Source organism: Pelodiscus sinensis, chromosome 14, assembly GCF_052426305.1.
Source record: "Pelodiscus sinensis isolate ZL-2025 chromosome 14, ASM5242630v1, whole genome shotgun sequence".
In the NCBI taxonomy this organism is placed as follows: Eukaryota; Metazoa; Chordata; order Testudines; family Trionychidae; genus Pelodiscus; species Pelodiscus sinensis.
In genome coordinates, this window is record NC_143065.1 from 20933795 (window position 1) to 20950349 (window position 16555).

Sequence of the window (16555 nt, forward strand, 5' to 3'; positions counted from 1 at the left end):
AATTGCCCTTGCTGCAATTCAAGCCCATTATTCTTTGTTTGATCCTTTGAGGATAAAGATAATAATGTATCACTGTCCTGTTTATAACAACTTTTTGCCTACTTGAAAATATTGTAATGTTGAAATGTATCATAACTTCTGCTTCTCCCCCAATCCGTAAGTCTTGTCTCCCTATTAAAGAAGAATATTGGGTTGACTTGTGCTTGAAAAATCCATCTTGATTATTACTTTTCACTTTATTATCTTGTGCTCACAAATTGTTAGATTGTGTTCAATTTTCTTTCTGGGAACGGATGTTAAATTGACTGGTACATAATTCCCTGCATTGTTCTTATTCCTCTTCTTATTGATAGGTGCTATATTAGCCATTTTCCAGTGCTCTGGGATTGCTCCTGGCCTCCATCATCACTAATTTGTTGATATGTGGAAATTGGGTAACTGTTCCCACACACTCTGAATATATAGCTAATTGATACATGTGGTAAAATGTTTAATATGGATAAACAACAGGGGTTTTCTCAGTAGAGTGTTTACATATTTTCTCCCATTACCTGGGTTTTGTAAATTTGACTATCTAGTATTTAGTTTACTATGATACTGAATGTGGCCTTATTGTCAATTGATATTCTTATTTGGAAGGGTTATTTTTAACTGTGAATGATTTCCTTTGCATGAAGTGTTCCTCTCTGTAAATGTAATTCTTGTACTGTTCAATCTTCATAAAGAGTAACACATTAATTCCCTGACACTTCATACAGCATTAAGCGCGTGTGTGTGTGTGTGTGTGTGTGGTGAGAGGGACAGAGAGAAAATAATTAAAATAGATCAGTTTGTATATTTTTATTTTTACTAGCACTTTAGTGCTATTTTTAGTAGCTCCTAATACTTTGTACTGGGTTTTTTTTTTCTTTTCTGTTCTTTCCTCTTCATTTGCCCAAACACAGCTGAGTTCACAAGAGGAGAAAAGAAAACATGATACTGCTGCCAAGCAGACAGGAAACTGTAGTAGACCTTACAAGCAGTAAAGGGTTTAAGCACGCCTTCCATCCAATCAGCTGAGAGTGCTGTTGCTATGTGCACTCTTACTCTGCCTTCTTTGTGGAAAAAAATGTCTTGCACAGAGAGGCTGAATATGCACCCAAAGCTGAACATTTTGTTTTAACCACTGCAGACATCTGGATCCCTCAGATACTGACAGTGTAGCCCATTTGCAGCTAGGAGGCAACTTCTTTTACACAAGGATTCCAGTATGGTTTTCAGTGGAAACAAAGAGCTACACAGAGAAGGTGTGTAATTGAATGATATAATTTTAAATGTTTAATTTTTTTTCTAGTTTTGACTAGATGTTTGTGATGGTGGGTACTCCTTCCAAATGGAGATAGAATTTTTACACCTTGTGATTAACTGTCAGCTTGAAAATAGTAAATTCACATGATTTACATTAAGTGTGTACACACACACACACACACACACACACTCTGTTAGTCTGTAAGGTGCCACAGTACAACTTGTTGTTTTTAAAGTTACAGACTAACATGGCTAGTCCTCTGAGACTTATTAAACATTTGTGTTCTTTTTCATGAACTCATACTAGAAAAACAATTTTGATTATATTATTGATCTGTACAAAAAAAGGGTAGGAGCAGGCAGGATGCAACAAAAGAAAGAAAGGCCTGTCAAGCACCATGGTGCTGCTTTAATGTGATACGGTTTTAAAGATAATGAGATGGAGCTGAGGAGAGAGACTGGAACAAATAAATTCTTCCTATTATAGCACAAACTTGTTTCTAAATGATTATAGACTCTTTCAGAGCCTCCATTGGTACTAAATTTGACAACATGAAAAAGTAAGCTTACTGACATTTTTTCTTACGTTATCAGCTTAAGAATTAAATTTTGAAAATAAAAGTTTCAAATGTTTTAAAAACACATTAAATATATGCTTTACCGAAGAGAGATTTTTCCCTTTCACTTTATAAATGGACCCAATGATGCATCCATTCAGAGTAATTAAGGTGACAGGGTTTTTAAAAATTAATTTGCCATATGAATCTTTGAAATTTGATCCAGGGAAACCTAATTTACCTGTTTATTTAAAAGAAAAGGTGAAGATCAGAATTACATTCTACAAAATGTCCTCTGAATTGTGAGGGGCAGGAGAGATGATTACTTTTTGTGGCTTTTTAAAGTGGACATCTGATATAATATTATGTCTACTAATAACTATGGAATAGTTACTATAGCCATATCTAACTGCTCTGATTTATTTTTCTTCTTTAATTTGGAGTGAAAATACAAGTTAGTTGAATGTATGATTCTTTTGTGTCCTGTTTTTGTTATGTAGATCAAGTTCCTTTAACAACACAAGGAAAGTATTACAGTACTTTCATTTGTGCTACTAGTAGAGTGCATCACAGTATTGTTAGTCTTTTGTCATGATTTGCTTATCTAAGGGGAAAATAACATTTTTATAAATAAATGTCCACTGTTGTTTAATGATGTAATTGCTCTAGCTCAAGTACCGAATAGAGGATGTTGGTATCTTTCATTGTATGTAATAAATTCTCAAAAGATGCCAAAGGTATAAAGGTTACCTAATTACATATATGATTGTTCTGTGTGTTGGACTTGCTGATGTTGTTGAAAGGGCCAGAACTCTGATTTTAAGCAAGCTTTTTTTAAGTTAAATGTTCAATCACTGCTTAAGAATGAGGAGGAATAGTCCCACTGGTCATCTTGTGGCTTGTGAAAGGATGTCTAATGTGAGTCATTGAGGAATATTGTTGTAGGAAAAGAATAGCAGAGAAAATTAGAGAAGCCTCAGTGAATCTTGCAGTCCTTTTAATTTACCTGACTAATACCTGTATTTACAAATATTTTCCCTAAGATACTATTATGTTGTCTTGTGAATACTGCAGAAATGTAATCTGTGTGTAGCATAATAGAATCCTTTATAAAAAAGAGACTGCGTGCAGTTAATATCCTTAATTTTGTCTCCTGACCATTTTAAAATTAAATCATATATGTAGATAAAAACAAAATCAATTGTAGATTAATTTGAGTGAGGATTTAGGAGCGGGGACATTGGTACATACAAAAAGAAACTCAAATGAGGTTTTACTGAGATCAAAACCTCATTATCCGTAAAGGGTGGCAGACAATGAAAAAGAGGATGGAAGATAAAGTACTGGGGAATTGAGTACAAGTGTAATGTTAGTACTTGGCTTAGACCTGCTGTTGAGATGTAATAAAATGAATTTAACCAAGGCAGGAGACAATGGCTACCATTTAGGTAAGCAGAGCCAATTTAATTGATTTCTCCCCCTCCCCCCAATAATACATAAATCACGTTGCCATGTAAGAGTTAATTTATATTATATAAAACTACTCAATTTATGCTGTAAACGCACTGTATTTAAAAATGGCACCTACTAAACTAACACCCACTATTTTGCACATATAGATCAACCTACGATAAGGAAAAAATGGTAAAATAGAATCTTTAAAACCCCCATTGGTTTAAGCAGTAGAAATTTTGATCCTATGTAGCTTTAGGCCTCCTGAATACTGAAAGACCTTAAATGCCAATTACATTTAATCACTGGGTCACAGGAGCTTATAAAATAATTTATATTATGCCGTGTGAGACACAGTTCATGATATTTTTTTTTCATAAGTTTCTCAATTCCTGATGAGCTAAGAATGTGTCCTACAGTGTCCTTTGGCCTGCCGTTTTCCCAGGATGGAGTAAACTACAAATATTTAAATACAATTTATTGAAAGTGAATGTAGTCTGAAGGCATGTCTACAGTGCATTTAAACGCCTACAGCTGGTTTGTTTCAGCTGACTTGAACTCGGGCTATGAGTTTAATTGGAGTGTAGACATTCAGGCTGGAGCTAGGGCTCTGGATCCTCCAATTTGTGCAGGTTCATAGAACCTAGGCTCCAAGATAAGCCCAAATGTCTACACCACAATTAAACAGTTTCTTACCTTGGGTTCGCAGAACTCAGGCTAAGTGATACAGGCCAGCTGGAGATGTGTAATTGTAGTATTGACATAACCTGAGAGGCTAGTGAGATTTTTTTTTTGTGAAGTCTGTTCTAAGAAGACTCTTATCCCTGAGCATGCCGCAAGATCAGTTACAGACTGAAACAAGTTAGGTGTAGGTTGTAACGTTAGACAAGGATTTGGAGGGGGAGGGAGGAGGAGTGGCTTTGAATGAGGGGAGCCAGGGTGAAGGCAAGTTAAATATAGAAAGATGAAAATAGCTCTCTTCTCTAAAAATGTGTATTGCAGCAAACAAATGGGGTCCATAGTCTACCTGACTTATTTCCTGTGACCTAGTTAGTTCTCTGTGCTCATCCCTCCTAGTGACTTCAGCACTCCTTGTTGCTCTTTTCTAACACAGCTGTCAGTAAAGGAGTTCTCCATGCAATTGTTATGTCTAATTGTGTCATGAAGGCTGCTTCAATATTACTCAAGGGATTTGAGTCTTTTATCTCATACTTAACCTGAATACAATCTGTCTGCTTAGTGTCCTTTTTCTAATGAATTGTCCATTGGAGGGAAAAAACTTTCCTTTTTTGGCAACAGAGACACTCTGAATCACAAATGTTCTCTTTCCTTTCAATAACTTCTTTTTAATAATTTTTAAAAGGCTTTTCCAAACAGTGCTGCTGCACAGTCAGCTTGTTTCCCTCCCCCTATTTTTATCTTGCAGGAATTTAGAGAGAAAGCAGCTTTAGTAAGTGCCTGGTAAAGTAACACAGTGCCCCAACAGACAAATATAACAATACTAGGAAAGAATTGTGGTCTTGGTACTTCATCATTTTTTTTAAATGATTGTCAAGGAATTCTGAAGGTATCTGTTGACTAGAGGGCGGTTGATACACAGTTGATTTGGGCCAAGTCTACACTAGGGATGTAAAATTTCGATTAATTGGCTAATCGAATAGTCAGTGCAATTTGCATCATCTATTGGATTAGTCAATAAGGGCGCTTCTGCCTTTAAAGCGTAGCAACAGCTCCAAGGCTGTTGCTACACACTTCAAAGGCAAAAGCGCTTCAGGTGACATGGGGCCAGGGGGGGACTCAAACCATGAGTGAGGAGGAGTGGAGGGACAGTGAGAGGAGAGATTGGAAGGAGAACACATAGTGGCTGCTAAACATTATGGAACTGTAGGCAGACATGGTGCAGGCGCTGCTATCACTGCAGATGGAGCAGCTGAGTGACCGCCTGCCCCCTGCAGCTGGTGTCCCAAAATTCATTCTCTCTCTCTCTCACACACACGCGTACGTCACCACTACCCTGTCCCTGAGCAGCATCCACCACATTCCACACCTGCCTACCCAACCTCCACCCATTCAGACTCCCACAGGCTTTCAATACACTCAGCACCCATCTGTGTGCAGTCTAGCTCTAATGAACTGCAGTCCCCCTTGCATAGCACATCAGATGATAGGGCTGCATATGAAACATGGACATATACAAATCTGTGAAACTCTCAGGGCATGCCTCATCTCCTGCCTCTCCCCCCTCCCCCTTTATCTCCCACCAAGTGCAGATGTTTCATGCATCACGTGTGTTCTACATTTACTGTGTTTTACAAATGAAATTCATGCGTTTCAAAGCAATCTTTATTCCATTACATGAAAGCAAGTGAGTATATGCCAGCTAAACTATGGTCACTGTAGTGCTAAGTGCAGTGCAAGGACCAATCAAAGCAATCCCCTAGCAATGGAGCCACAGCACTCCCAGGCATAGCAACAAGTTTTACTGACTTTCAGAATTAAAATTGCTGCCTCGAGGCAGCCCCACACTGTGTTCCTCTAATAACCCTGGTCTCTGGCTGTTCATATTTGGCTTCGAGGCACTGAGCCTCAGCAGTTCAGCCCTAAGTGAGGCTTTCACCCCTCCCTTCACAAATATTATGGAGGGTACAGTATATGGTGATAACCATAGGAATGTTTATTGGTCAGATCCAGCTTCCCATATAAAAAATACCAATTGGCTTTCATATGGCTAAAAGCACACTCAACAGTCATTCTGCACCTGCGTAGCTGTTATTGAATTGCTCCTTGCTGCTGTCAAGGCTCCCTGTATATGGATCACAAAGGGTATTTCCACTTCTTCCATGATGATCTTCTAGTCTGGGAAGAGTTCCCGCTTGCAGCTTCCTGAATAGGCCAGTGTACGTGAAATGTCTACTGTGATCCAAAAGCGCCCTGCAGGACCATGGAGAAATCCCCTTGCATTAATGTACTCAGAGGCTAGATGATCTGGGGCCATCTATCACCCCACTGCAGCTTGGGGAAGCCATCTGTGCAAAGCCATCCACAATTTCATGCTTGTTGTCCAAAGTCACAGTCTTTTTTGGAGAAGAATGCGATTAATGGCCCTCCACACTTCGAACAGCATGATTCCAGTGGTCAATTTTCCCACTCCAAACTGAGAGGCAACTAAACAAAAGCTGTCGAGAGTAGCCAGCTTCCACAGTGAGATCACTACACACTTCTCCACCAGCAAGGCAGCTCACAATCACATGTCCTCATGCCGCAGGATGGCTTTCCTCATCTGAAAGTTCTACAGCCATTGGTCATCATCCCAGGCTTGCATGGCAATGTCATCCCACCACTCACTGCTTATTTCCCAAGCCAAAAACGGTGTTTCACTGTGGCTAGCACCTCTATGAATGCCACGAGATATTTTTGTGACATGTTAGTGAGATCTATCAGCATTTTCATCACCAGCTGGGGACCCATTCCGACAGACTAAGGAGGCAGAATGCGCAGTCCAAAAGCTGTTGAAAGATGGTCCCGTATGCAGACGGAAGCACAGTGATTGCTGGCATGTAAAGCAGTGCATCATGGGACATTGGGACAGAATCCAGGATGCTCCGTGCCCACCTTCCACCCATCTTGCAATTCGCTGCAGCAGAAGAGGCAAAGATGCTCTGCAGGATAGCTGCCCAGAGTGCACTGCTCCACAAGCCGCTCCTAAGTGCTGCAGGTTTGGTCACACTACTGCATTGGTGGCTGAAAGCATGGACACTAAGGATGTTAAAAAATTTAAAAAAATATATTAACCATGTAACGGATAGAAATTCTGTTAGTTACATGATTAACCACTGCTGCGCCATGGGGCTTCCAGGATTTCAGGGTCTTCTGCAGGGCTCCCAGGACTGCTGCAGCTCTCCCCACCCCACATGCTTTCTGTAGCCCTAAGCTGCCATGAATCCTGGTTCCACGGGGTTGCTGGGGCCCATGGCTCCTTGCAGCACTATGAAGAGTGTAACCAGTTACCCAGTTACTCTTCCATCCCTAGTAGACAAGCCAATAGTATTTTCACTATAGTCACAATAGTCACATAATTTTCACATTAGTCTGTGAGCAGTGCAGTGACTACCAGCGCTTTGTAACTGTCAGTGCTTTACATCTGTAGGTGTGGTCTTAGCAGACATTGAAGAGCAAGTCTTCAAATGTATCAAGATTTGATTCCTTTGGTGAATGACTTGCTGCATATGAGACAAGAAAAATCCAGATGGTGTACTTTTGTGGGCCTAGCTCCACACATGTTTGGGGGCCCCTGTGGAGGCAATGAAATATGGCACAAAGAAGTCAATCTTTGGAACGAGGTGCTGACCAGGGACAACTGAATATGACCTGGCAGGGATGACCCCACTCTGCCCAGTTTGAGGGCACTGTTTAGAAATTGGCAGCCCTGTGCTGCCAGTGTACCCCTTCCCTTTGGAGTTGGGTCCATTACAGGTCGCACAGCCTCCCCACCTAGTATACCCTGGATGTGTTGTGCTCAGCATCCCCACCCCCCACAAATTCACAGTGTCTTGAACACCACCCTTACCCAGTGCCTCCCCTGCCCTTGGTTCCACCACAGCTGCCCAGTACCGCACACAAACCCTCCCAGTGTCCAGCACCCCAACAGATATAGATCTCCCCACCCCACTGTCTTGCACCCTTCTCTACAACCCCACTACCATAACTACAGCACCACCCACAAACCCCTCCATTGCCTACCACTCCACCCCCTCACATCCCACTATCCCCCGCGCAGATCCACTGCCCGCACTCTACTCCCAGGCCCTGATGAGCCAGAGCAGAGTAGGGATGTTAAAATTAGATTTAATCAACTAATCGAATAGTCGATGGAATTTCAGTCGATTAGTTGATAAGGGCGCTTCTGCTTTGAATAGTAGCACATGCCTGCCCGGCTGTTGCTACATTTCAAAGGCAGAAGTGCCACGCAACACCTTCTTGTGCATTTCAAAGATTAAAACACTGTGTGGCGCCCAGGTCCAAGGGGGAGTCCCCCACTGACCCCGGGCTCCATGAAGTGCTTCTGCTTTGAAATGCCGCATGGAGCCTGGGGCTCTTGTATATTTCAAAGCGGAAGCCCCACATGCAACCCAGAGTCAGCTGGCCCTGGGCTCCCTATGGCGTTTCAGTCTTTGAAATGCACAAGAGCCCTGCTGGGCTCCATGGGCTTCTGCTCGGGCTCTTGCACATTTCACAGGTGGAACGCCACCACTGAGCCCCTGGTCACAGTGCTGGAGATGGGGGGGAACTGGCTTTTAAGCCACATCCCCCCCAGCAACTCCTCTTCTTCCCTCCCCTTGCTGTCTCTTTCTGATAGAGGAAGCAAGCCGGGGAAACAACTAGTCGACTAGTGTGTTGACTATCCGATAAGCTTTTGCTAATCTGATAGTCAACTAGTCGATTTGTCGCTTACATCCCTAGTGCAGAGCAGGTATCCCTCTTACCAGGGGGCAGAACAGTGGAAACTTGGGAGCAGAGAGCAGCCCCATACCTCAGAGCCTCACCCAGTCCTACTTGCCTGGTACTGGTTCTCATAGTGGAGGAGGCATTTCTGCAGGCGGGGAGGCAGCTTCCAACTTTCCCAACCTGCCACTTCACAGAGCAGCAGGGAGAGGTAAGCCCTGAACAGTCACTGTTGCGCAGCAGCAGCTGAATTGCACTGCTCTGCACTGGCTGCCTGCTGGAATTGGGGCCAGAGAGGACCCCTCAGCCAGCCACAGATGAAAGGAGCAGGCAGTGAGTGAGGGGAAACGTCAGGGGCTGGGGAAGAGCCAGCGTGCAGGGCCAGGGGATGTGGAGAGAAGCCCTGGCAAAGTAGGGTGAGACTAATGAATGATGGCAGCGATAAACAGAGGGGTGGAGAGGGAGCAGCTGCTTTGGGTGCAGTACAAGTGGGTGAGCACGGTTGGGGCCCTGTTTGAGTGTGGACCTTGTGCCAGAGGCATCATTGTAAGTTCGGTACTGGCTTGGACATCTTTAAAGTATTTAGCTGTATCTCCCTTGTTGGAACTAATGGAAAGTGTCAAGCTATCCACTTTATTGTGCTGTTGTGGTAGTTTCCCCACTAGAGCTTCTCATTACCTCAGCTGCATCCCAGATGTTCATATGTACATATTTCATTATACTGATTGAGGCGTTACCTCAGCAGTACCTGTCCAAAGTCATAGATATCATGTGTCCCAAGTGTACAACATCCTATTTAGTGGTGCCTCCATGTGCTTTATACCACTTTTTGGAATACTAATGATGCTATCCACATTGGTCATGTCAGTGCAGTTGGAATAAGTATACTTGTCATCCTGATTCCCACCTGAAATGAAAGCGATGATGGAGGTAACAATTTCTAGTCACTTGGATAGCGAGTCACAAGTCTTCAGACTCTTTTGGAAGAGTGGACAGGTATAAACTAAATTATTTCTGTGGGATCTGAGCTTGATTTTTGTCACTGTGGTGACTGAGTACTTGCTTACTTTGCAGACCCTCCAATACTACTGCATTTAAATCCCAATTTATATTGACTTGCATCTCTTTTGCAGGAGATGAGTGGTATTAGGTTTCCCCACTAGAGCCTGGTGCATGAGATAGCCATAGAAAATCAAGACTTGTAGCTGAGTATCCCTGAACTGAGGATATGGATCAGTACATGGAGAAGTGGTCTCTGAGAATATCCTACCACACTTAGCAAGAAGAGAAAGGAGGATTGGCAATTGTAACACAAAAAGGTTGTAAAACATAGTGTGTTCTGTCTACATTTATTTTAAAAAACATGGCAAACTGAAATTGGAAGATAGCTATGTGCCAATGTAGACCTTGCAGGGGCAGAAATTAGCTGACCTGTTTATTGTCAGAATTTTAACTGTGAGGTGTGCCGATACAAACAGAACTTAGAGCCATTTATACTACTGTACTAATCAGTTGCAGACTCTGTAAGTTGTACATGGACGTGACCGAAAAGGCTGACCCTTAGCGGTACTGGTCAATTCAACGGAATTTTCGGGTGCTCTACAGCTCAGAAGGGCAACAAAGGCTCTGCAAATCCCTGTAGGAATATCCCAGACTCATGGGTCTCCCCTTTGTGGTGCTGAGATGGCTTTGGGACCTTCCTGCAAAAGCATCAGTGCAAGGTGTTTCTTGGGGTAAGCAGGAGATGTACAAAGGATAAAAATATGTGTGGCTAGAATGTTACTGTACCCAAGTTATTTCCTGAATGACGAGCAAGACCTGTTTGGGGGTGAGGAGCATTGAGGTGCAAGTTAAGGCAGAGTTAGGGCTGTGCTGAGCAATGAACCAGATTCAGGTTACTTGAGGATATAGGAAGTAATTTCTTTACTCCTTAGTCCTTGCAACCAGGCTTTGTTTTTTTTCTTGATCATACCCTCATTAAATAGGAGAATAATTTACTTCCATATTCTGATTTTTGTAGTGCTGAAATATGTGTAGAAAATTAAAGGAAAGGAGATTCTAAACTTAATGACACTCTCATATATGATATTTGTGTTATTAAAGATTGTTACAGGAAGTGTAGTTAAGTCACATTCCAACATGTAAATAAAAAGTGTGTTTTCATTAATGTACAGATCCGTTTTTCCTAACCAAATTTTACACACTGCCCTATTGCAGTATCAAACAAAATAAAAATGGCTATATGCTTTTCTACATTGTTTTATCACAGTAGATCCAGTTCTATCAGAAAGAGCTTATTTAGATAAGCAAATCCTCTAAAGGATTGGCTATGTTAACACAATTGTAAAAGTCACCTAAAAGGTTAGAATGCACATACATTTGTGGACTATTTGTACTGTGGCTAAAAAAGCATCTACATATTCTGTAATATATTGAATTTAACAAAAGTAGTGACTGCCCCTATATTATAATTATATAATATATGCAGTCTGTTCTATTGATTATTTCATAGATTTGAGCTCTGGATGTCTGAGGGGACAACCTATGCCACTTTTTCCCTGAAAGGCTAAATTTACCCTCTTTCATTATTGTGTGAAAGTTAAGCAGAATAATCCAGTTTTTAAGACTCTTGTTTTAAGACTCTTTGTTTGCCTTTTTTCTCTATATACACATGTATATTATAGGCAGAAAAGGGATTAAAGAAAAGCTTTTTAATTTCCTCATCTGTCTTTGTATATGTGATAGGCTACTCTAATATTTTCATGTATTTTGGCTCCTTACTGTTCACATAAGCTAAGGGAAACACTTGAAGCTTTCTTAAGAATAAAAACTTTCCTTTCAGGCTTTTTGTGCTCACAACTTCTCTGTTTCCTCTGTCTCCTACTTATTTATTTGCTTTCTTCCTCATAGTCAGAATCTGCATTTTTGACTAGAACTTAATCTTTTTTGGGGTGTGTTGAGATTGGGTCTTTCATCACAGGCTGCTAGCCTGTTTTTCTCTCAGGTGTAATACTGTGACCCATTAAGATTGGATTTAAACTCTGTACTTTGAGAAATATGTCATCTTCCTGAAGTTTTTTTGTTTTTGTTTTTTGTTTAAATGTGTTCTAGGAAAATAAATCTAGACTCTAGAGTCTTATAAAACACACCTCCAACAATAAATTTCCCCCAGGAAATGCCCAAGTTTAGGAATACCAGGGTTTGATATAAATTGTGAATCAAGATCAGAGCTGTTGGGGATATGCTTGTAGATCAGCCTGCACTGTGTCTGTTTTCAGACTCTGCCAACAGCCACTCAAATTAATGAAAATAAAATTCCTTTTTTTTCCCCAAAGGAAAATCCTTAATAGTAAATAAACTCTACAGACAATCTTCTTAACACCAGTATATTCTGATCTATAGTTACTGCTAGGGATGTAAATTCCCGTTTAATTAATTACCCAATTAAATGTAATGTTTAACAGGTTAACGGCTTAACCAGGATCCCATGGCACTGTGAGCCTGGCCAGACTGAAGTGGCCTGTGGCACAGCACAAGCAAGGGGTTGCTCCAGGCCAGCTGGGCCCACCAGGATCATGGGCTGCTCAGGCTGGGCCAGGCCCACTGCACTGCCTAGTGTGGTGTGTTGGGCCTGACCAGTCCCCCTTAGAATCACTGCAGATTATTATGTTTAGTAATTTAGAATTGCATTTTACACTAGTATCCAAAACTTGCCTGATTCTGCTGCTTGGCTAGGGTCATAGTGGTTAAAACAAATCTGTAGTAATCTACTATATATTTGAGAGAGTTTGTCTATATGTGTGTGTGCCTGCCTGTCTGTTCAAGAACTCCTAAACGTTAAGAGCTAGGACCACCAAATTCAGAATTCAGTTTCGTCTTATAACTTAAAACAAGGTAAGGATTGGGTGTTCCAGGAAAATAGAATGTGCCCTGAATGAGATTCTTTTCTATATGGTTTTCTGAAAAGCAGACAGAATCACCAGGCAGGTGTAAAGGGCTGGCTGGGCATGCCCTCCCCCGATCTGGGACTGCCAGAGCCCTGAGCCTCCCATTCCTTAGGTTCCCTTTAGGGAGCTCCTGGAGGAGGCTGAAGTTCCCCCTCCCCCTGCCTCCTGATTCAAATGGGAACATTGTTGGCTGTTTCTCTTCATTAGGGAGTGAGGGGAAAGTACACTATTTGCTACATTCCTCATTGTGGTTGGGGAGTGCAAGGGGTAGACAAACCTGGACCTGCCCTATCTGAGGAACATTCCCCACTCTCCTGGCTGTGCTCGCTGGAGCTGCAGCAGCCATGGAAAGGTGCTTCTCACTTGTCCCCATGCTGCTGTGGTGAGAGAGGATTGGGGTAGTCCTCTCTCCCCCCAGGCAGCCTGTATACCGACCCCCTCATCCCCAGCCCCACCCAACAGAAATTATTCAAATGAAACATATACATTTTCATTTTATTTTCCAAAAAAACAAAAATTGAGGACCAGAGCAATACTGGGTAAATCTAGTTTTTTATATTAAGATTATGGGACTACATGAATGAGTGTACATGTTCAGTAAACTGTTCGGCTGTGTCTACACTGGGCCACTTATTCCGGAAAAGCAGCCTCTTTTCCGGAATAAGCTGCGAGCTGTCTACACTGGCCCCTTGAATTTCCGGAAAAGCACTGACCATCTACTGTAAGAAATCAGCTTCTTTTCCGGAAAAAACTATGCTGCTCCCACTCGGGCAAAAGCCCTTTTTCCGGAAAACTGTTCCGGAAAAGGGCCAGTGTAGACAGCACACCAGTCTTTTCCGCAAAAAAGCCCCGATTGCGAAAATGACGATCGGGGCTTTTTTCCGGAAAAGCGCGTCTACATTGGCCACAGACGCTTTTCCGGAAAAAGGGCTTTTCCAGAAAAGCATCCTGCCAATGTAAACGCGCTTTTCCGGAAATACTTATAATGGAAAACTGTTCCGTTTTAAGCATTTCCGGAAAAAGGTGCCAGTGTAGACACAGCCCCTCTGTTCTGCCATAGTTGCTATGCAATGAACACTAAAACAGTTCTGTTTGTGTAAGTGAACAAGCATATTTCAGTTTATAGTAATGGTAATAATCACGGGATATGTTGTACTTCAAATTTAGAAAGAGACCTGTTAACTTACAAAGCCCTCTCACAAGAGCAGAATGTTGTACATAAAGTTTTACCTGACACTTAAAAACTTTTCAACATAACAAACCTTTTCTTTGAAGCACATAAAACAGACTAAAGAACAAAATAATTAGCAGTGATACACAGTTTGGGACTCTTGTTGACTTTTCAAATTATATGGGAGTAAAGAGGAGCAAAACTTGAACCTAGCAATGTCCTGTCCTTGGCCAGGAGCCAGAGGCTGGGGTGGAGCCACATCCCCTGTCCTTGGCCCAGATCCCATTTTAGTCAATTAACCACTAAGTTAACTAACATTTAACCAGTAAACGAATTAATCGGTATTCTGCATTCCTAGACTCTACACTCTCCCCTTCTTCCCACCCAGCCCAATTTTTCTCTCATTTTATTTTTCTATTTTGTTTGTTTGCCTTAGTGGAACAGTATTTAGCTTGTTGCCCCCATTTTTCATAAAACAGTTATCTCTGTTTGTAAGCTCCTTTAATGCAGTGGTTTTCAACCTGGATATGCGTACCTCTGTGGGTACACAGAGGTCTTCTGGTAGTGTATCACGTCATCTGAATATTTGTCTGGTTTTGCAACAGATACTATAAAAAGCACCAACAATGTAAGTATAAACTAAAATTTTATACAATGACTTGTTTATACTGTTCTGTATACTATACACTGGAATGTAAGTACAATATATTCCAATTGATTTAGAATTATATGGTAAAAATGAAAATAAGTAATTTTTCAGTAATACTATGCTGAGACACTTTTTGTATTTTTCTCTGATTTTGTAAGTAATTTTACAGTGACATGAAACTGGGGGTACACATTAGGGATGTTAACTAGTGATTATTTTACTTGTTGGGTAGTCGATGGAATTTCCATTGACTACTCGACTAGTTGATAGGCACTTATGCATTCTGCCTTTGAAATGTACAAGAACCCCAGCTTGTATTGGATAGTAGTAGTGCCAAATTATGTCCTGTGATCTTGCCTCAGCTAATTGGCTTATTTGCTATTTCTAGGGTGGTATTAAAAACATATGTATTAGCTTGTATATTTAATGCTTATATACCATATTTTAATTTATTAAAGATGACACTGAATAACAGTTATGTGCATGCTTATTTGTTTTAAGTACAGAATGTGTTTTTGTGCTTTAAATAGGGATGATTCATACAGAAGACATTCTAAGTTTTTCTAGCTAAACACTAATGTGTTGTATTTATAAGTGTGTCTTTCCACCCTTGTCCTCAGTTACTTCAACTTGCATCAGCTGGTTGGTCTATGCATAGGAACAATTACCGTATTCTTCAGTGTCTGTAGTCTCAACTTTTTTTTTTTATAAAGCCATTAAAAATGCTTACATACTAAAATAAAATAAGTGAAATAAAATTGCACTAAAGAAACCAATGTGCTGAACCCACTCTAATATAAAATTAAGATATTTATCACAAACTTATTTATTTTTTTAAAAAAAGAATGTCTGCAGTCACATTATATTAATCAAAAGAAGTAAAAATATTTTCCCTCTTTTTATGCTTTTTTCATAAAAAGGGGTAGTATTTTTATGCAGCTGCTAAAGTGTTTGAATTAAAAGAATATAAAGGTTATCTTATGACTTTTTTTCAGTTCTGATATCAAAATGGCAGCAAGTTGTTGTAATCACAGATAATACAAATACTCTGTATTTGACCATTTGTGTTTCCCTACTTCTCATCGCCTCCTACTTAAGTGTTATGGAGGTGCAAATCTTAAATTGGCAGAGTAAAAAGCAAGACATAAGCTAGCAACATTTTTTGTTTTAATAAATCTGTATTGACAAAGTCTTGAGAGTTCTAGATTTATTTTAAGAACTCAAATAGTTTAAAAGGAATTCAACATAAAGCGTTTCTTAACTACATCTTTATAAAACTTTGCATATAACAATTATATGGAACTTCAGTTACATTTTCAGATGACCGGGGAGAGGCATAAAGATCTTGTGCAAAAAGGGGGTTTTGCACAAAAAGGAAATGTCCACATTGTTTGTTTTTGCACAAAAACCCCTTGTGCAGAAATGGATCGGAAGAGATTATGCAAATGAAGCATGAGAAAATGCTGATCTGCACTTCATTTTCATTGCTTCTTCTGGCAAAGCTTGCAGTGTAGCCGTAGCCTTAGGGTAGGTCTACACAGCAGCGTTATTTTGGAATAACGTCAGTTATTCTGAAATAACAAAGAGCGTGTCTACACTATAAGCCATTATTGTGAAATAATGGCGAGCTGGAGAACTTCTTACTCAGAGTCCTGGTAACCCTCATTTTATGAATAAGAAAATTTGAAGGAAGAGTGTTCTTTCCTCAACTCTTGCTATGTAGCCAGCGCCACAAGCTGGGTTAAGCTATTCCAACTTAAGCTACGCAATTGATGTAGCTCAAGTTGCGTAGCTTAATTCGACTTTTGCTCTGCTGTGTAGACATACCTTTAGAGACAGTACTGTCAGAGCACAACTGGCAATCTGGCAAATTCATTAATAACTGCAGTTGTTTATTGATGTCATCAGTCAGGTGAGGTGTCCCAGTGGGTTCCTGACAGGCCCTCTTCTCCATCAATGATGATAAACTTTCGGCTGTCTGCATGCATGTGCTCCCCTGTCAAATGCGTTAACCATGCACTATTAGTCAACACAACAGACTCCAAGACAC

General features: G+C 40.8%; 1 protein-coding gene across 2 annotated transcripts in view; it reads left to right on the forward strand.

The window, feature by feature from the left end:
• ATOSA (atos homolog A) overlaps positions 1-16555 on the forward strand; it is a 62589-nt gene that overhangs the window by 20333 nt on the left and 25701 nt on the right. The window contains exon 1 of one of the 2 annotated variants that reach the window (XM_075897268.2): positions 782-1286. The exons of the other annotated variant lie outside the window; for it this stretch is intronic. Within the exon in view, the coding sequence (XP_075753383.2) occupies positions 1250-1286 (37 nt within the window). The 5' untranslated portion in view covers positions 782-1249. Of the gene's footprint in view, positions 1-781; positions 1287-16555 lie in introns of those variants that run through there. 2 annotated transcript variants of the gene reach the window in all.